A 24,802-nucleotide genomic window follows, 5' to 3' on the forward strand; every position below is an offset into this window, starting at 1 on the left:
TTAAAGAGGCAGTACCACCAAACTGTAAGGCACTTTCCTTGTATTTCCACCCTAGAGATTTTCATTGGTTTGTGGCACCTGTAGCCAAACCAACTGTATGCCACAAGTTCATTGCTGAGGCACGAGTCTTTGTTGTTATCATTCCCTATCTCTAGCAGGGGGTTATTTTGGATATGTGCTGGCACCTGTCATGGCTGCTTGCCTACTGCCAGGCTTGTGGCAAACTTTGGATGGGCTCTAGTCTAGAGAGTATTGGATGCTGCTGTATAGACAACGATAGACAGATGTGTAGTGTTAGCAAGATGTGTCTGCAGGTCTTCTATGGACGGTGGGAACTCTATCTGCAGACAGCTAGGTCAGGAGAGTTGGAGGGGGCAGATGCACACAGCGAATATAGGGACACTGCATCAGTGTTAGGCAGTTAGGCAGGGGGATCAGAAAAGTCTTGTTTCTTGAAGGAGGCCAATTGTTTATAAAGGAGGTAGGGGATGGGAAATGGCACCTTGCAGCTTTTTTATTCTTGGGGAAGTCTCCCAAGGATCTTTGTCCCTCCAGCACAGGCTTTGAGATCAGTAATTAATATTCTTCCCATATGCCCACATTTTTGCAAATCACTTCTTCTATGCTGTATCTCTTTGGGCTACCTTGCAGTTTTTTCAAGGGCAATGTCTCTGTTTCAAATCACCCTGTTCATTCTCCCAGAGCTTAAAAGTTCCAGGTTTTAAGTACTGCTGGCTGTAAGTTCTTGCAAAAATTTAGCCCCTTAATTTTTTAAAGTCAAGTGTTATGGGGACTTGTCTTCACTGTGTGGGTTACCCAGTGCATAGGTCTTTTTCTTTCCCCTCTCAGTGCCCACAGTGTCCTTGACTCCCACAGTCAATCCTGTGGGTATGTTGAGCTACAGATTGTATCTTTGCCCCTCCTACTTTCTTTGATGTAGTCTTTTCTCAACATTTAATTGTGTTTTGTTCTCTCAGTGTTTTGGTCCTTATATGGGTTGCTTACACAGATGTGAATGTTATCTTGTTGGATCCATGGGACAAGGTGAGTTTAGGGTCCTCTTAAGACATTTTTCACTGAACCTCTTTTTTTTCCTTCCCCTCCCCCATGGGTTTCTGTTAAGTTTCTCAGAATCCACATAACCATATGGTATCTGTCTTTCTCTGTATGGCTTATCCAATTTGACAATAAACTTCATATATTGAAAAAAAAATAAAAATAAATTATTCTTTATATAAAAAAAGACATTTTTCACTGAAATCCACAAATGCTTACTTTAAAAAAGAAGCCTCAAATTCTGTTCCCATAAGGTGATGCAAGGGACTCTGGAGTCACTTCCTCCCCTCCCCACCAAAGCCACTCATATATATAGAGCAATTCCTCCTGAAGAAATGTGAGCTGGGTGAACAGCATCCACACTTCAAATGATAGAAAGACCATATACAGAACAGAAAGAGACATGGAGACTTGATTAAAAACAAAACCACCAACCAACAAACAAACAAAAAAAACCCAGAAAGACAAACAAACAAAAAACATAAAGCAAAAGAAAACAAACAAACAAACAAAAACACCTCACATCACAATGCTTTGAAATGCAGTCAGCAGGGATACTATCTTGAAATGATCTGTCTTCCCTGGGGAACAGGAAAGAAAAAACAAAAAATCAAAACACCACTTAAAAGTGCAAATAGAATGTAAAATCATGGGGACCATCAAGCAAATGGTCCAGAAATATGTTTTGAGATGTTTTCAGTGCAAATAGGTAGTTTTATTAAATCACAGGGACAGGATCCATGAGCAGAAAAAGTTGTACTTGTTACTGTGAAGAGTGACTATCTACTTTTTTCTTAGGTTGGTTAAGGATAAGTAACTCTCTAAGGAATTTGTGTGTTGAAAGTGAGGTTTACAAGGACTTTCAGGGTCTGACTCTTGTCAAGATAGGGTTACCTTTTATTATCTAGTATAACATTAGTCATGACACCCTCTAGAAACGTCATCTTCTGCATGTCTCAGATGTGCATCAGTGGGACACATGTTGTAAGGTGATTCCTTTTTGGTTCCATTTTTCCTGCCTTCATTTTCCTCATCATAAAAGTTTCAGGACTTGAATTTCTACAAATGGCAGAGGAGCTGCTGAAACTCTCTCTGGGATGGAGAAGTTGGTGAAAACCAAGGTTTACATTCTCCTTTCAGCTTAACAGCATGGACAATAGCAAGATTCTCATGCTCTACCCTGCTTGCCAATTAAATGAGCCATGGCTATTACGAAAAATACATGTCAGAAGTCCAGAAAATAGGATTCTGGTGCACTGCTGTTGGAAATGTAAATTAGTACAGTCACTATATACATGAGTATGGGAGTTCCCGTAATAATCAAAAATAGAATATATGATCCTACAACCCCAATTCCTGGTATATATCCTAAGGAAATAAAATACGTATATTAAAGAATTATATGCACTCTTATGATTATTGCAGCATTATTTATAATAGGTTAGATATGGAAACAACCAACGAGTAATCAACAAGTGAATGGAAAGAAAATATAGTGTTTATAGTAAATATGGGATATTTAATGTATGTAAAATTCTTGAAAATGGAAATACTTCCATTTGTAGTAGCACAGATGAAACTGGAGGACATTATGCTAAATAGAATAAGCCATATAGAGAAATTCAATCAGTGCCCAATTACACTGGTAGGTAGAATTTAAAACTGCATCAATAGAAGCATACAATTAAATGGCAGTAGTCAATATCTGAAGGGAATGAGAAATATGGGGAGATTTAGGTTGAAGTCTATACAACTCCATAATGCAAGATGAATACATACTGGAGATCTCTTATATGGCAATGTGAATATAGTCAACAATACTGTATTGTATGCTTGAAATTTTATAGAAGAGTTCATTTTAAGTGAAGTCAAAGGGTAAAAAAAAAAAAGATAGTTAAGAAAGAAAGAACTGTGTAAATTGATGGATATGTTAATTAGCTTGATTGTGGTGATTAATTCACAATGTGTATCTCTTTCAAAATATCAACTTGTATAGTGTAAATAGATACAATTTTTACTTGTCAAGTATATTTGAATAAAGCTGGAAGAAAAAACAAGAATTAACATAGATTGTACAAGATAGTGTAACTGGACATTACAGGTGTGCTTTGCATAAGTCATTACTGAAAAATAGGTGTGACATATTATTTAATTTTTATGTTTATTTATTTATTTTGAGAGAGACAGAGACAGTGCAAATGGGGGAGGGGCAGAGAGAGAATCCCAAATGGGCTCTGTGCCACCAGCACAGAGCTCAATGCAGGGCTTGAACCCATGAAGGCATGAGATCATGATCTGAGCCGAATCCGAGAGTCAGAGACTTAACTGGCTAAACCACTCAGGCACCCCTGGGTGTGATATTTATTACTTTTATTACCATCATTCCAGCAACATCAGGAAAGCTACCATGAAGTTAGTTTTCATCTAAGTATCTGTTATGCCTACATTTATCAGCAATATATTCCCCAGATTATTTCTATGTACCATTCCCATCTTATTTTCAAAACGTTTCCTCAATTCTGTGTGTATATATTACTTCATTGGAAGCTTAGTCATACACATACAAAGCAAAAAGATAAAATACAAAGGTGAATCACAGAAAGCAGTAACATTAGGCACAATTGGTGTTTGAAAAATATGGGATAACTGAATACTTTCAGTATTTCGATGAATACTTGAATTTTTTTCTGAATGTCCTTTAAATTTTGAAAATATATAATTGCCCCAGAAACAGATAAATTCAGATTTTACTATTTTACCTTGTTTATAAGTTCAATTATATATAATTATATATATATATATATATATATATACATACATGTATATATATATATATACATATATATATATATATATACATACATATATATACATATATACACACATACATATATATACATATACATATATATACATATATATATGTATATATATATGTGTGTTTATTTATTTATTTTGAAAGAGAGGGACAAAGCAAGTGAGGGAGGGGTGGAAAGCGAGGGAGAGAGACAGAATCCCAAGCAGGCTGCACACCTTCACCACAGAACCCAGAACAGAGCTCTAAACCACAAATCATGAGATTAAGACCTGAGCTGAAAGCAAGAGTGGTACCCTTTATGAGGAGCCACCCAGGCCCCCCAATTTTATATTTTTGAATACAATTGAGACAAGGAATCATTGAATTAGATATAAGATTCATATGAATTAGAATGGTGTATAGGAAATTGTAAATTTGCATTGCAACCATGTAACTACTATGCTGTTTATCAAAATACTTCACACAAAAGAGGAGAGGGAAATATAGGGTTTCATTTATAAAATGAATAAATCGCAGCAATAAAAGACATAGCTTGAGAAATACAGTCAATGATATTGTAATAACTTTATACTGGGACTACATTTTTGTGTAACTTTATACTGGTAACTACGTTTATGGTGAGGGTAGTATATGCATAAACTTGTTCAGTTAGTATGTTGTACACCTGAAACTAATGTAACATTATGTGTCACTTATATGTAATTTTTAAAAAGTGAATATATATATCCAAAAGTAATAAAATGGAAATTCTACTCTGTACAATTATCATTGAGAATTTGGGGTCTTATATGTTAATTTTGTTCTTACACAGAGTAAGTCATTATTGTGTTAAAGTGATCACCTTAAAATTATAAAGATTTTTTTTTAATTTTTTTTAAACGTTTATTTATTTTTGAGACAGAGAGAGACAGAGCATGAATGGGGGAGGGTCAGAGAGAGAGAGTGAGACACAGAATCTGAAACAGGCTCCAGGCTCTGGGCTGTCAGCACAGAGCCCGACGTGGGGCTTGAACTCACGGACCGCGAGATCATGACCTGAGCCGAAGTCGGCCGTTTAACCGACTGAGCCACCCAGGCGCCCCTAAAATTATAAAGATTTTAATACAAACAATAATCCAAACTGCCAAAGGATTAACACAATGGAATCAACATACATGTGAACACATCACATACTTGCATGAAAGAGCTCTGCTCCTGGAGAGTATAACTCATGTACACATACAATATTAAGGCTTTCCCCACCAGCTACCATTCCCCATGTCCAGAGGATTAATCACAGGCTCTCAGCACAATGCACCTTCTCTCCCTCAATAAATACAACTTATCTTTCAAATGCAATTGCTTCTGAAAATATATTAGTACGATTATTGACAAATAAATTCTCACATTTGAAGTTCCTTTTGCATCCATGTATTGGTATTTAGTATATATTTCCTCACAGAATTGTGAAGTGACCATATTTTCATGAACATGATGTCAGTTAGTAGAGACTTTAGTCTTATTCAGCATAAGTCCAGGAAAGAAGTTCATAGATAACATCAGTTATTGACTCTCTTACTCATTTTACTATGGTGCTCTGCTGTTTTACAATAGATTATCAGGAGTAACACCAATTCCTTTCAGAATTGTATAATGATATACTTTTTAGGCTTAAAGAGAGGTTCATTTTTTTAAGTATGCAAGTATTTAGGCAATTAATTCATTTTGTAATGTTACACACACACACACACACACACACACACAATCTTTTAAACCTATTTCAAATAAAAATTTATTCTTGAAATACCTTGGTTAGTGAGATACTTAATGTATCAAATGCATATTTTAATTGTTTATAAACAGCAGCTCTTAATTAATTCTAATGAAATTCTTTTAAGCACTTGCTTAAAAGTCTTGCCAACTATGTAATGCATCAAAATAAGACACGAAACTTTTTTTATCTTCCAGTTTTACAACATCACTGAATTTAATACTTGACAGTGGTCTTCATAGTGTCATTATATGAATAGTTATTTTTCTTAGCAGATATCTATGAATATTTTCCAAACAAATGTATACACTCAGCTTTTATCCTTGAGCTTGATATTTTAGATAATTTCATGAAGACTCAGGAACAACCGTAATTCAGGTTTTTCTTTAGAGATTAAAAGTAAGACTACTTTTGTTGTGTGTGTTCACTTGTGAAAGTTCAGTGAGACTTGAATAATGTAGTTTAAATCACTAATAGCTCAAGATGACCTCAGGCCAAGATTGGAAAGGAGTTCTTATCATTTATTTGCAAGTTTTCAGATATATATTTAGGGACAATTTAGTTGGGGAATCCAATATTTAACTTTTCAGATTCTTCTAACATTATGTCTCTAAAGTTTTATAGAGTCATGTATTTTACATACTGTTATTCAGGAATTGCATAAAATAGTGTGTAAACATATTAACTTATTTGGCACTTTGGAGAACATTGGCTAGAAAAATTGCTACACTATTATGAAATATGAATTTAATGTCAACACATAAGGAGTAATTCTTAAATTATCACACAATTTTGTAAAATGCTTAATTTAGTATAGATATTTATTTTTGAATGTTTCCAATTAAATTGGAAATTACTGTTATATTATAAAATGTATTTTAAATTTACAATAAGTAATAAAATGACATACCACTCTTTTTGATGGTCTACTCTTTAGATAATTTTCAGTAATGTATTTATTATTGCAGATAATAGCTTAAATATTCTTAGGTTTCCTATTGTCTCCAGTATTTTCATCAGTAATTTGTATATATTTGGAAGGAGTACCACCAGTCTAGTTTAGAGGGTTTATTCTAACCTTGTTATCATAAAATATATATAACACAAAATTGGCAATTTTAACAAGGTTTGACTGTAGAATTTAATAACATTAAGTGCATTCACATTTTTGTTCATTTACCTTTACCATCAATTTCTAGAATATTTTCACTGTACCAAATTGAAGCTTCACATCTTATAAATAGTAATACCCTATTCCCCTACCTTACAGTCTTGCTAACATTTCCTTCTGTCTCAATTAATTTACCTATTCTAATACATCATAAAAGTGGAATCATACAGGGGTGCCTTAAGGGCTCAGTCAGTTAAGTATTCAACTCTTTATCTCAGCTCAGGTCTTGATCTCAAAGTTGTGAGTTCACACCCTAAGTTGAGCTTCACACTGAGCATGAAGCCTACTTAAAATTAAAGACCAAATATGTGGAGTTAAACAATATTTTTCTTTTCTGCCTGAGTTATTTCACTTCAGAAAAATGTTCTCATATTTTTTTTGTTTTGCTTTTTCTTTTTTTATTAAACTTTTAAGAAATTTCATTATATATATATATATATATATATATATACACACACAAATATACATATATGAAATTTATTGTCAAATTGCTTTCCATACAACACCCAGTGCTCATGCCAACAGGTGCCCTCCTCAATACCCATCACCCACCCTCCCCCTCCTTCCCACCCCCCATCAACCCTCAGTTTGTTCTCAGTTTTTAAGAGTCTTTTATGGTTTGGCTCCCTCCCTCTCTAACTTTTTATTTCCTTCCCCTCACCCATGGTCTTCTGTTAAGTTTCCCAGAATCCACATAAGAGTGAAAACATATGGTATCTGTCTTTCTCTGTATGATTTATTTCACTTAGCATAACACTCTCCAGTTCCATCCATGTTGCTACAAAAGGCCATATTTCATTCTTTCTCTTTGCCACGTAGTATAAGAAATTTCCTACATAATCACACAGTGTTATGTTGGTTCAGGTTGTATAATATAGTGATTCAACAATTCTCCTAATTAATCAATGTTCATCATAAGTGTACTCTTAATACATATCAACTATCTCTCCCAACCCTCACCCACCTCCCCTCTGGTACCCATCAGATTATTCTCTATAGTTGAGTCTATATTTGCCATTTTTTTCTTTATTTTGTTTCTTAAATTCCGCATATGAATAAGTCATATGGTAGTTATCTTTCTCTGGCTGACTTATTTTGCTTAACATCATACTCCCTGCTGAAGCCAAGCTATCCAACCAGCCTGATGGCAGGACCCGGGCAGTGGATGGATCAGGACTGCATGGCAGTTCACTGAAAGTGAAGCTTCTTGTATGCAAGCTTTTATGTAATTTGGCCTTCGTGTTGGTCGGGGCAGCCTCCCGACCAATGAAAGTACCTGGGGACTTGTCGGTTGGGGAATTGCCCACAACAGGCCCCCCAGGAAAAGAACCATTGGGGAAAGAAATAAGATTCCGCAGGGAAATTATGCAACCTTACATCTAACACTTGCCACTCCCTATAAAGACTCCTCTACCTAAAGGAAGGATAGCCCCATATATTTCCCAGCCAAGGAGGGGAAAAATGGGTTCAAAATCCCCACTCCAGCAACAAAGAAGTGTATGTATGGATACAAGTTACTCCAACCCCTAGGCCCACTTGGCCCCCAGGAGGCATTCCAGATGATAACTGGACCTGGTGGATTAAGATACAGAATGGTTCATTAGTTCTTAGGTATACATTGTCTTTCTGGGAACGCATGATGTGTGGGTTGCCAGGGCCCTCTTGGCTCCCTCCTGACACCTCAGACCAAAGCAAATACCTTTGTTCCTTGTACTGCAAATGGTTCAAAGGAACAATTAAGAAGTCATATCCCTGTAAATGTTCCACTTGAGATGTTGAGAGATAGATGACCTTTCATGAAAATAGCAAAGCAAATGCTTTATAGACTATAAATAAACATAGATACATAATGAAAGTAGTATGAAGAAACTAATCAATAAGCAAAAGGCAGAAGGGAACGTTACAGAGAAATAACCATGAGGTTATTGGGTGATTACACAAAGGAACATTTTTAGAATTAGGTAAAGCCAAGAAACATAGATGACACATGCGACAAGGAAATTGCTAACAAATATAATGCCATGTTTGCCACAATAAAGTGGCCAGTCTAACACATTGCTGTTGTCTGCATCCATTTGTTATTTTTGCCGATGCTGTTCATCCTTTGGGAACCCCTGGACCTTCTGGGGCTGGACTCTGGCAACTCTCAATCTGCCCATGTTGCCGCAAATGTCAAGATTTAATTCTTTTTTATGGCTGTGTAATATTCTATTCTGTATTTATACGTCTTCTTTATCTATTCATTAGTCAATGGGCATTTGGGCTTGTTCCACATTCTCACTATTGTAGATAATGTTTCAATAAACATCAGGCTGTATGTATCCCTTTGAATAAGTATTTTTGTATTCTTTGGGTAAATGCCTAATAGTATATTTCATGAAGTATATTACACTTCAAAAGTGTAAGAAGGTTCCTATTCCTCCACCTGTTGGCCAAAACTTCTTGTTTCTTCTGTTGTTAATTTTTGTCATTCTTACAGGTATGAGATAATGTCTCATTGTAGTTGTGATTTCTTTTTCCCTGATGATGAATGATGTTGAGCATCTGTATGTCTTCTTTGGAAAAAAATGTCTATTCATATCTGCTGCCCATTTTCCATTATATTATTTGTTTTGGAGTGTTGAGTTTTCTAAGTTCATTGTGTTTTGACTACTAACCCTTTATTGGACATGGCATTTACAAATATATTCTCTCATTCCACAGGCTGCCTTTTAGTCTGTTGTTTCCTTTGCTGTGCAGAAACTTTTTATTTTGATGAATTCCTAGAGTTTATTTTTGTCTTTGTTTCTTTTACCTCAGGACACAAATCTAGTAAGAAGTTATTAACACCAATGTCAAAGAGGTTACTGCCTGTGCTCTCCTCTAGGAATTTTATAGTTTCCTGTCTCACACTTAGGTCTTTCATACATTCCGAGTTTATTTTTGTGTATGATGTAAAAATTTGTCCATTTTCGTTCTTTTCCATGTTGCTTCCCAGTTCTCCCAGCACCATTTGCTGAAGAGACTGTTTTTTTCCCCATAGGATATTATTTCCTGCATTGTTGAAAATTAACTGACCACATTGTTTTGGGTTCACTTCTAGGTTTTCTATTCCGTTTTATTGATGTATGTGTCTATTTTTGTGCCAATAGCAAACCGCCTTGATCATTAGTGCTTCATAATATAGCTTAGGTCTGGAAATGTGATGCCTCCATCTTTGCTTTTCTTTTCAAATTTCCCTCGGGTATTTGGTCTTCTGTGGTTCCATACAAATTTTAGGATTATTTGCTGTAGCTCCGTGAAAAATGCTGGTGGTAATCTGACTTGGATTACATTAAATGTGTAGATTTTTTGGGTAGTAGAGACATTTTAACAATGTTTGTTCTTCCAGCCCATAAGCCTGGAATGTCTTCCATTTTTTGTGTATGTCATCCTCAATTTCTTTTATCAGTGTTTTATAGTTTTCAGAGTACAGGTCTTTTAACACATTAGTTAGATTAATTCCTAGATATCTTATGGTTTTTGGTTCAATTGTAAGTGGGATAAATTCCTTGATTTCTCTTTCTGCTATCTCACTATTGTTGTATAGGAATACAAGATTTATGTACATCGATTTTTTTATCCTGGGACTTTACTAGACCGGTGTGTCACTTCTAGCAATGTTTTGGTGGGTCTTTCAGTTTTCTATATAGGGTATCGTGTAATGTACAAATAGGGAAAGTTTTACTTCTTTCCTGCAGATTTAGATGTCTTTTACTCCTTTGTCTTGTCTCATTGCTGTGGCAAGGAGTTCCACTACTATGTTAAATAAAGTGATGAAAGTAAACACCCTTATCTTATTCCTGACTATAGAGGAAAAACTCTGTTTTCCCCATTGGGGGTGATATTAGCTGTGGGTATTGTGTATATTGCCTTAATTATGTTGAAGAATGTTCCCTCTAACCATACTTTTTTTTTCTTTTTTATCATGAATGGATGTTGCTTTTGTCAAATGTTTTTTTTCTGCATTTAATGAAATGATCATATGGTTCTTATTCTTTCTTTTATTAGTGTGGTGTATCATATTGATTGATCTGTGAATATTGAACCACCCTTGCAAACCAGGAATAAATGTCACTTGATTGTTAATTCATGCCTCAGAACTACCTACTATATTTGAGGATTTACGTTAGCAATTCTCAAAATCACTGATCATCAGGGAAATACAAATGAAAACCACAATGAGATACCACCTCACACCTGTCAGAATGGCTAACATTAACAACCCAGGCAACAAAAGATGTTGGGCGAGGATGCAGAGAAAGAGGATCTCTTTTGCATTGTTGGTGGGAATGTAAAGTGATGCGGCCACTCTGGAAAACAGTATGGAGGTTCCTCAAAAAACTAAAAATAAAACTACCCCTGACCCCATAATTGCACTACTAGGCATTTATCCACGGGACACAGGTGTGCTGCTTTGAAGGGACACATACACCCCCATGTTTATAGCAGCACTATCAACAATAGACAAAATATGGAAAGAGCCCAAATGTCCATTGATGGGTGAATGGATATAGAAAACATGGTATATATATACAATGGAGTATTACTCGGCAATCAAAAAGAATGAAATCTTGCCATTTGCAACTACATGGATGGAACTGGAGGGCATGATGCTAAGTGAACTTAGTGAGTCAGAGAAAGACAAAAATCATATGACTTCAGTCATATGAGGACTTTAAGAGACAAAACAGATGGGAAGGGAAACATAAGGGAAGGGAAACAAAAATAAAATATAAACAGGGAAGGGGACAAAACAGAAGAGACTCATAAATATGGAGAACAAACTGAGGGTTACTAGAGGGGTTGTGGGAGGGAGGATGGGCTAAATGGGTAAAGGGTACTAAGAAATCTACTCCTGAAATCATTGTTGCACTACATGCCAACTCATTTGGATGTAAATTTATAAAAAAAAATTAAAAAAAAAAGAAATTCACAAGAACTTGATTGTGGGATATAATGGAACCTGTTGGTGGGATCTCAGGGCAAAATTATCCTTAGGAAACCACAATGACCATGGGTGAACACTTGATGGTAGACATATGAGTCTACTGTGAGTTTACTCAGAGAAGTAATGATTCCCTAACAGCCCATAAGACTCTGATAATGAAGCAACGTAAAATACCCTATGCTTCCTAAACAGTGCGGAGGAGGTCTAGAAGCATACTTCTCCAGGAGACACAAAAACAGTGAGCATTGCATTGTGCTATGGCATTCAGTGTATTCTAAAGGATAAGGAAGAGTAAGGAAACCCAGACCAGAAATAAATCCATGAATATATGGTTAGCTAGTTTACAAGAAATAAGCCACTAATATACTATGGTGAGAGAACAGTCTATTCAGTAAGTGTAAATGCTATGCATTTTCCAGTCAGAAAACTATGTGGCCACAAGCAAGCCATTATCATAAACCCTACACAAAAATTATTTTAAAAGGGATTGAAGACAAATGTAAGAATTGACACCATAAAACTTCCAGAAAAAACAGGCGGTTAACTTCCTGACATAGATATTCATAATACTTATTATTTTTAAATATTACACAAAAGGCAAAAAGAAGAAAAGTGAAAATAAGTTGGGCTATATCAAACTAAAAATATGCACAGCAAATAGAACCATCAACAAAATTATAAGACAAACTACTGAATAAGAAAATATACTTTTAAGTAATATGTATAATAAGGGAGGCTAGTATTCAAAATAGATAAAGAAGACACAATTTCAATAGCACAAAAAATGATTACAAAATGGACAGAAGACATGAATAGACATTTTTTTCCAAAGAAGACATACAGATGGACAAAAAGATAAAGAAAGAAAAAATAATAAAAGGATGATCAACGTCGTAAATAATCAGGGAAAAGCAAATAAAAGCCACAATGAGATATCACCTTACTCATTAAGAATAGCCATTTTCAAAAATACAGGGAATAACATGTTGGTAAGGATGTAGGTAAATGGGAATCTTTGTTCATTTCGGGGGGAATATATAATGAAATGCTGCTAACAGAAATCATCCTATGAAATGGAATTAGTGGCTTTTGGGGCTGTGAAATTTGAGTGTTTTGAAGGATAACTGGGGAGTGGCTCAGACTGATTAATCTGCACTAAACAGCATATAACTCCCATCAATCCTTTTAGAAAATGGCTCTCATTATCCTATAGTCTATTTTTCATTTTCCTGATCACAATTAATTTTCCTGATCATGTATACCTGTTATAAATTACTTTCTTAGGATTCATCTAGTTACTTCCACTGCCCTTCTCATAAAATATATAAACTTGTATTTCCTCCTCAGTGGTCTGAGAATGTCTAATTCCATACAGAGTTCTTTGCCCAATCTCTATACCTATCACTTCCACCAAAAATAAGGAAACAGAAGAATCATTTTTCACCAGGTAAGTGTAAAATGTTATATATATATATATATATATATATATATATATATATATATGGGGGCTGTTTGATTTCAAAGAAACCTGGGATGTTATACTTTTTGCTCTTGTCTTCCTATTTTAGCCATTTAGGAAGATATAAGTATATAAGAATTAGTATAATGACTAATACTATCATTTTGGACTGTTTCAATGTATTAATAAATTCTTTCAATGTATTAATAAATTCTTATTACCCACAGATTAAAAGAAAATGTATGTTCTTTCTATTTATTGAAAAATTACCACAAAGAAAACAAACAAAAAAAGCAGTGAGAATATAAAATTATTTTGTCAAATCTCAATTATCTTAATTTTCTAGATTAATATAACCTTTGTCTTCAATCTTGGAATGGTATTGTTTTAATGAGTTGTAAAAGATGAAAATGATGGAATTTTAAGACAGCCGGATTAAAGAGAACTTTTTCTAAACTTATACAGAGCAGATCCTCTGAATCACTCTTCTTAGGGCTCCCATCACCTCCTTGTTTCTCAGGCTATAAATGATAGGGTTGAGCATTGGGGTCAGGATGGTGTAGAAGACAGCGAGAATCTTGTCCTCTGTTGGAGATCTCAGCGATCTTGGGCGTAGATAAGTGTAAGCAAAGGGTGCATAGTAGAAAGTCACCACAGTGAGGTGTGTACTACAGGTGGAATAGGCCTTCTTCCTCCCTTCTGTTGAGTGCATGTGACAGATGGCATGGAGAACTCGGCCATAAGAACATGCAATGCCGATGAAAGGAAATGCAATCAAAAGTGTGGTGCTCACAAACACTGTGTACTCATAGACCCAGGTGTCCATGCAAGCCAGAGTCAACATGGCTGGGACATCACAGAAGAAATGGTTGATGGACCTGGATCGACAATAAGGGATATGGAGGGCATATACAGTGTGGGCACAGGAGTTGATTGAGCCCATTATCCAAGATCCTGTTATCATCAACACACACACTTTTTTGCTCATACGAATGGGATAATGAAGAGGAAAGCAAATAGCCAAATAGCGATCATAGGCCATAGAGGCCAATAGTAACCCTTCTGCACCTGCTAAAGTCAAGAAGAAGAAGCTCTGTACCCCACACTCAATAAAGGAGATAGACTTGTTTCCAAAGAGATAATTGGATGCCATCTTGGGGACGATGGTGGAGATGTAGTTCAGGTCCATGAGGGAGAGCTGACTAAGTAGAAAATACATGGGTGTGTGGAGATGGACGTCCAGGAGGATGAGGAGAAACATGGACAGGTTTCCAAAAAGAGCCATTAGGAAAATGATAACAATGAGAATGAAAATAAACAACCCAATTCTTGATGGTGGAAACAACCCCAATAAAAGGAAGCCTGTTAATGTTTGGTTGTTATTTTCCATTTTCTATTCATTGGTTTTCCTGAAGAAAAAGAAAAACTCATGGTGTGAAAAATAAAGAAATGTGAGTTTTTACATTTTATCCAAACTATTTTAGTCTAATTCTGAAGTTTTTATGAAATATCTAGTTCCTTAAATAAATAATCAACATTTCTTACTTTGAGAAAGAAGTTCTATGTTGTTTCACAAAGTCACAAGGCAAGGTGATAAGCATATGTATTCAAATTCTTCTGAAAAGAATCTATGAAATAATAAAAGGCAAATATAAATACCCACCGTGTATTTATACATGTCATATACGCGATATGATCATATATCATATACATATCATAAACGTGATATGAGTAATTTATGCTCTTCATAAATTCACATATCTAAAATATTAAAGCTTAATTTGAGTTAAGCATAAATCTTATTGCCAAGACTGACCACAAGTTGACTAATAATTTAATTAATATGGGTTTGGCTCATGTGTATTTATTTTATACTATTTAGACTGGGACTTTATTAAAATTAAAGATCTCCCCAGCAGGAATTCATTCATAACCACTAGATGTTTATTTTAATTTTGACAAAGTAGACAGTTTTTGAATGCATAAAGAATCCTCAATTAGATTACTTTTTACCCATTTATTCTGCTTCTAGTCACTAATGCATAGTCATTATGCATAGTCAATTTACAAAACTCTGACCTATATTGATTACTTCCAATCCCCTTGCAAATTTGACATGTAAGCATTGGATTAATCTTACTGCACAACATTGAAAATGTTGGCTGTCTTCTACTGACAACAATGACAATATTTGTCTGAAGTGACATACTGGATGAGAGAAAGATAATATTTTGCTCCTGGGCCATTTCTATAAGTGGAAGGGAAGACTCAGATGTAACCTTTATTTTCCATTTCACTAACATCCTGGACAGGTATAAGAAATCATGCTAAGTCGAAACAAAATTCTGAGTCTGGTATCATCACCCACAATTGTAAAATAAGCATCATGGGGTGCCTGGGCGTCTCAGTCAGATAAGAGTCCAACTTCAACTCAGGTCATGAACTAAAGGTCTGTGAGTTTGAGCCCTGTGTCAGGCTCTATGCTGACAGCTCAGAGTCTGGAGCCTGCTTCAGATTCTGTGTCTCCCTCTCTCTCTGATCCTCCCCTACTTGCTCTCTGTCTCTCTGTCAAAAATAAATAAATAAAAACATTAAAATTTTTAAAATAAATGACATTCACAGAACTTGAGTAACTTATCATGAGCTAAAAAGATATAGTTTATCCTGTACCTTATGAAAAGCAAGGAATCGGAAAGAATTGCTCACGTTAGCCACCCCAAACTTCCAGTAAAGTAGCTATTTAAACAAGAATTGTCTATGCCTACTAGGCAGTGTATGATGGCAAATGTCTCTAATAAATTATTTTGTGCTCAAATAAAATTGGTTTTGAGATTAAAGTCACACATTTTACATTTTCTCCTTAGAAACATGTTTCCTCTGTCCTCCTGCTCTTCCTGTATTCTCACTGGCTCCCAGCAACAACACAACAGCTCACACTTGGTCTCTACTAAATGGAAGAAGAGAGGCCTCACAATATGATTTAGCAATAAATAATATCACAGGACTTTTAAATGAAGTGTAAGCCATAGTTTCTTTCAATCAAAAAGTGTCACAGTCTAAAAACATGTTCACAAAAGAACACTCATCTTGTCTGTAAGTCAGGTTGCAGATACACATATTCTTTCAGTTGCTTTGCAAATTTGAAAGTGGCTGATATATTGCATTTCTGTTACTCTCCTTGCATTAGTTTCTTTTCCTTTCCTTTTCTTCAGAAGTTTGAAATTAAAATACTGAGAAAATGGGACTCAATTTTAGAGTTCGTGTATTTATTGTTGGTACAGAATTTTAAAATGTGCTCCTATTGTCACATAGATAAAAAAACAAAAAAAAAAAACAAAAACAAAAACAAAATAAATAAACTAAGATCCAAATACTTACAGTCATTTCTTTAAGAACATAGCAACCAATGTATAGCTGTGTCTAGAATTTGTGTCCCCTATTCAGTATGCAGAGGTCTATCTCAAAGTCAATAGTATTTCAAAATTGTGCTTCCCTTCTTTTCTGCAATGAATTTTCAGTCCAGCAATATCCTTACCAAAAGTTAGCCTGCTACAGAAGGATAAATTATAGAAATCCTTTGTGCTTTAGGAAATCTTTTAAGGAATCTAACCAGCCAAATATCCTGTACAGGTAACAGACATGTTGCCTCCCTTACAGTGTCTAATCACACACCCATGTATGTAATACTCTGTGAGCTCCCTGGTTCTGCCAAAGGTTAATTCAGTCAAACACAAGGCTAGCAGAAGCAAAGGAAACTTAATATTTTAATACTTTATATCCTTTGAATGATTTCAACATTTAAGTATCTCATTTAATATTTAAACAAATTACATTTTCAATAGCTACAAAAGAAATTGGGAATGTATATTTGTGTGTTTCCATAAAACTGCATAAATTGAAATTAATTTGAATCAAAGAATTATACACATGTGTGCACACACACAGATCATGAAAATGTACACATTCTTTGTATTGTTTTTCAGGTTGAGTTGATGGTGTTACATTTCACAAGTAAATTGTATAGAATTTGATGTCTAACCTTTCCATTATTTCTATTACTTCCACTTGTAAATAATTTGACACTTAACAGGTAAATTCAACTCTGTGAGCTTGCAACTTAAAAATCAAGCAAGCGTAAAAATTAAATGAAGTGATAGTTACTTCTATCAGTTCATTTGCTTATAATTTACTTGCTTATAATAGTTACTGCTATCAGTACATTTGACTTATAATTTATCATTAATGCAGTGATACTAACAGTCGGTGGTGTGAATCTACCTTCTCCTCTTACCAAGGGATATCATGCAATGTCTAGAGATGGTTTTGGTTATCACTACCGGGGAGTTATACTGGCATCTAGTAGATGCTGCTAAATATTCTACAATGTACAGGTTACTCACAGATCACAAAATTTCCCCCAGAATATTAGTTTTGCTGAAGCTGAAAAACTCTAAATTAATGGTAGATTTGATCATCTTTTCCATCTTTATTTTCTTCATTTGACACTCATCATCTACTAAGATTATACAATGATTTCTTTTTTTAAGTATATTTTTAACAGAGAGAGAGAAAGAGAGAGATAGAGAGCTGGGGAAGGACAGAGAGAGAGAGGGAGACACAGAATCCCATGCAGGCTCCAGGCTTAGAGCTGTCAGCCCAGAGCCTGGTGCCAGGCTCGAACTCACAAACCACATGATCATGCCCTGAGGTGAAGTCTAAGAATTCGGATGCTTAACCAGCTGACCCACCCAGGGTCCCCATGTTTTTAATTCTTTTTTTTTTTCATTTTTGTTTCTTTATATTCCCATTTGATTCTCAAAATGCACTGCCAGCTTGTCCATGCAACGACCATTATGCCAATTGCACTACAGCTTTCGTGATGCACAAGGCAAAAGAACAACAGTCAGCACTAGGTAAAGCCTTGTAAATACTTGGTATTTACCATACTTGGTAAAACCTTGTAAATACTACCCCCCCCCACCATCCCGCTGGCAAAATCACATGGAAGAAACAACACACCCTAGTTTATTTATTGAGGACTTGACAGCAGATCATCTGTGCATCCCAGTTGAATTCAGTTCTCACAAGAGTGGACACTGAACAAGCCTATTTCAGCAAGTCTCAGTCTGACCCTTATCTCTCTTCCAAGTTAGCTATCATGTCTGTAAATATGCTCTGAAAACAAACAAATCCAACACAACACTGTTCCCTGCGCTTGTTCCACAGGCACTCTGCCTAACATTGTTGTGTAAAATGTAATCATCTGTGGCACCACCTGTGGTCTCACTCTGAACTCGGTGTCTTAACTGACTGTCCAAATGGCAGCATCACCTCCTTAGAGATACTCAACCACGATGAGAAAAGGGTAATTAAAAATGGAACTAAAATGTTTATAATCATATCAGGTGCCTACATGTGAACATCTTCACTGCCTAGAGTAGAATATCCATATGAAAGTGTCACATTACAAACATGCTCACATTTGCTGTCACCTTCATCTGCTCCATGTTAGAGATTCTGCATCAGGCTCTAGCCATATTATACCATTCAAAAATACCTTTCCCACAGTCCTGGAGTTCCCTTCCCTGAGTTTTCTGATGCGTTAAATCTTACTTATATTTTAATTGTCTTTTTTTTTTTGAAAATTTTTAATGTTTATTTATTTTTGAGACAGGGAGATAGTGTGCGAATCAGGGAGGGACAGAGAGAAATTGAGGCAGAGTATGAAGCAGGCTCCAGGCTCTGAGATATTAGCACAGAGCCCAATGTGGGGCTCAAACTCAGGAACCTTGAGATCATGATCTGAGCTGGAGTCAGAAGCTTAACTGACTGAGTCCCCCAGGTGCCCCCTATTTTCATTATCTCTTAAATATATCCTGTTATATAAATTTATTTGGTCAACTCAGGATAGAGACATTTTCTGTCATTTGCCATTCTCTTCTAGTTCACTTATAATTTACTTTAGCATCCATCACCTATATGGATGCTATATAGCAAGTATCTATATTTCATGAATGTGCAGCCTTGAGCGTAGGGCTGTGTCTTATCCCCCATAATTTAGGTAAGAAATTTATATATAATATCAACTATTCCACCATTTTTCACTAGGATAGATTATGATCACAAAAGTTCTCCCCAGAATTGAAGATAATGCATATTTTATGTATAAACATCATTGTCTCTAAATTTTATTTAGTATTTTTCATGTTTATTTATTTTGAGAGAGAGAGAGAATGAGAGCATGAGGGGACAGGGGAGCAGAAAAAGAATCCCAAGCAGGCTCCACACTGTTAGTGCAAAGTCTAAAGAAGGGCTCTATCTCATTTGACTGTGTGATTATGACCTGAGCTGAAATCAAGAGTGTGATGCTTAAACCCCTGAGTCACCAAGGAGCCCCAGAACTTTGTTTTTATGAAATTCACAATTATCAGGGTGACTGGGTAGCTCAGCCAATAAAGCATCTGACTTCAGCTCAGGTCATGATATTAGGGTTCCTGAGTTCGAGCTCCAAGTCAGACTCTGAACCTGCTCCAGATTCTGTCTCTCTCTCTCTGCCCCTCACCTGCTCACACTCTGTCCCTCTCACTTTCCCTCTCTCTCAAAAATAAATGAGCATTTAAAAAATTGCAAAAAATTCACAAGTACCCATCTGGTTCTTTTAATTTTATATTCTAAATTATGTATACATTGTACATTGTACATTGTACATTGTATATACATTAGAGTCCAAATATAATTATCTTTTTGAAGTTTGTTAATTAATAAGATGTGAATTTATGAGTGACTTATCGCAGTGCTTAACACAGAGAAATTCTTTATTAGGTGTATTCAAAATCTTCCTACAGAATTTTCATGTTTCTCAATAAAAACACAAATTAGAACCCGTATGTCACTGTCTTTCTAACTTCTGGGCAGGGCCACATGCATTTGCTGAGTAAATTTCCATAAGTACAATTTCTGTAAAAATGTACGAACTCACCTCTCAATTCAGTACTTGACATGTCAGGTACACCCATGGAAACACATCTGCAATGATGTCTCTAGGCTTCTATACTTGGAGGTGAGTCTTAATATGTCTTGTTTTGGTTGTGTTCATTTGGCAATGCTCCTGAGACTAGTCACAAATAATGCAGAGACAGAGTCACAAATAATGCAGGGGGAATGGTTATGAAAACTTCCCAGATCTTTTCATGGAATTTTGTCACTTCCAGTTCCTGGGGGAAAAGCTAAATGGTATTTATTCCTACAATGGGCTCTGCACTGACAGCTCAGAGCCTGGAGCTTACTTCAGATTCTGTGACTCCCTCTCCCTCTGCCCCTCTCCAACTCATTCTCTCTCTCTCACTCTCTCTCTCTCTCTCTCTCACAAAAAAAAAAAAAAAAAAAAAAAAAAAACCAATAACAATAAACACTTTTTTTTTTTTTGAATCATGAATTGATCTCTGGTACTCTTTGTCACTAAGGTAAACTAGAGAGATCATAGATATGTTTTTTTGATTACCAATATTTGCTAATTTATACTATTATGGTCAGTTTAGAAGGTTTTGCAAAATTAACCTGTTGTTCTTTGGGCTTGCTATTTCATATTCTGCATATTTTATTAGAACCTCTAGAAGAGGTGATAATCAGTGAATGTAGAGACATAAGAATATTGATGTCACAGTCCAAGTCCCTATTTGTCCTGCTATGGTATAGGATTTGTGTCATGAATTTAAAAACCTCATATAAAGGTCACAGAGTTAGAGGCATGGCTATATATATATATATATATATATATATATATATATATATATTTCTTAAATGTCTGACTGCTCTGCAATCTAAAAATCCACGACACTAGTTAATACATATTTCAGAACATGTATCCCCAGCAAGTAACTCAGAGAATTAATATGGTTTTCCACATATTTTTCTTGGTTGCCTTAAATAACATGGCTTTTCAGGATTAGTCTACCTACCTTTAAATCCTAAAATGGCTAAATCCTAAATGGCTAATCCTAAATGGCTAATCCTAAAACTAAAACAGTAACTCGATGAATGTTTACTTTACCTAAATTTTTCAATCAAAAAAGTATTAGGCTAACTGGTGGTCATTTTTCAGTTCACACTATTAATTTAACATGGAAGACAACAGCAACAATCAATGATACCATTATTGACAGAGCTACTCAAGCTTATGATTCACATAAGAAAATATCAAGCCTCAGGGTTTCTATTCCTGTTAGTAGATTCTCAAAGGATGATTTCTAAATCCCTAAAAGGAAACTGCTGGGAAGCACTTAATTTCTAATGCAACACTCAGCAGAAGCTATTTAGGTGATGATGACAAGAATGAGTGATTAGGAGACAAGGGTGAATGAAAATGAAATCAGAAGCAAAATAGTGGTGCTGATCAAAACTCCAGTCTCATAGGTCATGGTATCCTCACAGGAGAGATGCAAGATGACAGGAAGTTCACAGTATAAATGATTGATTTCTCTAAATCTACAAAAGGGCAATCTCGTGGTGTAGACAGTATGTATCAATGCATTGCAAGTACTACTGTTCCATGAGCTAACAGCCATCAACCTTCAGAGGGGTCAGTTCATGAGGAGTAGATAGTGTAAATGATTGCAGATGGAAACATGTCAGTCATAGGACATGAGTTCCAAGGGGATACACTCACTCCCACCCAGAGACAACCCCAGGAAGATCAGGGTGCCATAGTGACTAACAGACTTGACTGTCTTATGCAGAAGGTAGTCATTCATCATCTTGAGGACAAAGGCAACTGTGAAGAGGATGACAATGAGAGAGAGCTGCCAAAGGAAAAAAATACATAGGAATATGAAGATAGGGGTCTACCAGGATCAGGAGATTTTGAGAGATTGTTTCCAGTTAGTGTGAAAAGAAACATTGTTATAAGGTCAAAAAGACAGAAGTGAATTGGGGTGTATTTCAGCAGACCCAGAAGAATAAATCCAGTGATAGTGTGGTTTTCACTCTGGAAATCTCTATAGCGGTAAAAGTAAAAACATGTAATATGGAAACTATTTCATTACTGGTAGTGTTTAGCACAGAAGATAACCCACCAGAAAACTTTGTATTACCTAAAGAATATTGGAGAAAACAGTGAATCCAGTAGACCTAAATTTATCAAATGAGGGGTACCTGTGTGGCTTAGTTGATTAAGCTTCTGTCTTCAGCTCAGGTCATGATCTCACAGTTTGTGAGTTCGAGCCCCATGACAGGATCTGTGCTGACAGTTCAAAGCCTGGAGTCTACTTCAGATTCCTTGTCTCCCTCTCTCTTTGCCCCTCCCCTGCTTGCTCTCTCTCAATAAATAAATAAGCAAATAAATAAATAAATATTTAAAAATAGGATATATACGGGCGCCTGGGTGGCTCGGTCGGTTAAGCGTCTGACTTCGGCTCAGGTCATGATCTCGAGGTCCGTGAGTTCGAGCCCCGCGTCGGGCTCTGTGCTGACAGCTCAGAGCCTGGATCCTGTTTCAGATTCTGTGTCTCTCTCTCTCTGACCCTCCCCCGTTCATGCTCTGTCTCTCTCTGTCTCAAAAATAAATAAACGTTAAAAAAAATTAAAAAAATATAAAAATAGGATATATAAATAAATATTAAAAAAAAATAAAGAATTTGGAGCGCCTGGGTGGCTCAGTTGGTTGAGCATCCGACTTCAGCTCAGGTCATGATCTCACAGTCTGTGAGTTCGAGCCCCAAGTCGGGCTCTGTCCTGACAGCTCAGAGCCTGGAGCCTGCTTCCAATTCTGTGTCTCTCTCTCTCTGCCCCTCCCCCGCTCATGCTCTGCTTACATCACATGGTGTGAGAAAATTCAATAAGAGAATAAGAATATTTAAAAAATGGGGTGCCTGGGTGGCTCAGTCAGTTAAGCGTCCGACTTCGGCTCAGGTCATGATCTCATGGTCTGTAGAGTTTGAGCCCCGCATCGTGCTCTGTCTGTGCTGACAGTTCAGAGCCTGAAGCCTGCTTCAGATTCTGTGTCTCCCTCTCTCTCTGCCCGTCCCCCACTCTCTCTCTCTCTCTCTCTTTCTCTCTCTCTCTGTCAAAAATAAAATAAACATTAAAAAAATAGAGAATAAGAATACTTAAAATGTTTTGTTTATATCTACTAAATATCCAGATACTTTACCCAGTATGTTGAAATGATGCATTATAGTTATAGATGGTAATAATGTGGTATTAACCTAAAAATAATGTTTAAAAAATACTTTATTCAGTGCAGGTGAATATTTCCAAAGATTTGTGTTTTTTTTAGATGTTGGGATGATGACAGCAGAATAGCAGGACCTTACTCTGATTTTGTCCCAAAAGCACAAGTAGATACTTATGATATCAACTTAAATACACCAGAAGTCAAGCTGAAGACTAACAAAACAAACTAAGCAACTTAAAGGAGATAAAAGGACACATCTAAGAATCTAGGACATGCTGTGTTATGGTTTAGGAGAGTACAGATTATAGGTGCTACAGAGGGAAATGAGACTGGTTGGTGATAAAAGCAAGAGAGAAAGTGTGGAGCACATAGGCAAACACAAAAGAAGAACACTTTCCCAAGGATATTGACTTGGAAAACTAGATGGGCTGATTTATTTCAGTTCTTGCAACAAGCAGGTCTTCAAGACTACAGTTTTAAGGGTCAGCAGGGTTTTCTTGGCTAGAGCTCTGGAGGAACTACTCTACTCCAGGAGAGAAGTTGAAAAAACAATCAGAGGAAGACAGGTTGGAAACAGCAATCTGAAAATCTCTGGTCCACAAAATGGGAGAATCTTTGTTCTTCTCAGAGTTATTTCCTGAGAGGAAGCATTCACAGATACAAAGAGTTGGATGGTGCCACTTCCACCATCTCTGCCTCTTAGCATAAACACAGAGCCACCTGAGGGAAGCAACTCACTGGCTGTCTAACTTGTTTACACAAAGCCCTACTCCCTGTCCTCTGGAGGGACTTCCCTTCTTCCTTTAGATTGCTTCAGTCCCAGTGGGATAGGATTCTCCCCCAGAAGGCCAGCACAAAACAAAATACCAAATCTCCCAAATAGAGAGTTATGCAAGACTTCAGTTCCAGTGGAGTAGTATCAGCTCTCATTTCACAAGCAGACCAGAGAACAACTAGTTAAAACTTTCAACATTCTGGATAAAGAACAAAACCTGCCCACAGCAGACAAGGAGAGTCTCTGTAGAGGACTGGCCTGAAGGATAGAGTAGCCAAAACACAACAACAGAGTGTATGCAGCACACACCAGAGAAACTCCATGAACTTCCAGTACCTAGACACTACATGAAATGAAGAATAAAATAAATTAAATTGGAAATAGGCTTCATGAAATGCAGGCCAGGCAATAAGTATCAGAGGAATGAATTAGTGACCTAGAAGACAGCATGGTGGAAAGAAATGAAGTTGAATAAATGAGAAAAAAAAGAAATATGAGCAAGAGAATAGACTTAGAGAACACAATGATTCCATCAACATAAAAACATTCTTATTGTAAGAGTCCCAGATTAAGATGAAATAAATGAAAGGGAAGAAAATATATTTGAGGAAATAGCAACTGAAAACTTTCCCA

At 36.1% G+C, this 24,802-nt stretch overlaps 1 protein-coding gene across 1 annotated transcript; it reads right to left on the minus strand.

The window, feature by feature from the left end:
• Positions 1-13,680: 13,680 nt before the first annotated feature.
• Positions 13,681-14,613, minus strand: LOC132680228 (olfactory receptor 2L8-like). The gene has a single exon (XM_060634017.3). The coding sequence runs from the start codon at positions 14,611-14,613 to the stop codon at positions 13,681-13,683; it is 933 nt and encodes a 310-aa protein (XP_060490000.3).
• Between the last annotated feature and the right edge of the window lie 10,189 nt (positions 14,614-24,802).

The sequence above is a fragment of the Panthera onca genome, chromosome A1 (assembly GCF_046562875.1).
Source record: "Panthera onca isolate mPanOnc1 chromosome A1, mPanOnc1 haplotype 2, whole genome shotgun sequence".
Classification (NCBI taxonomy): domain Eukaryota; kingdom Metazoa; phylum Chordata; class Mammalia; order Carnivora; family Felidae; genus Panthera; species Panthera onca.

Excerpts from the sequence above, each read along its gene's own strand:
- LOC132680228 (XM_060634017.3), bottom strand. The coding sequence starts at position 14,613 with ATGGAAAATAACAACCAAACATTAACAGGCTTCCTTTTATTGGGGTTG.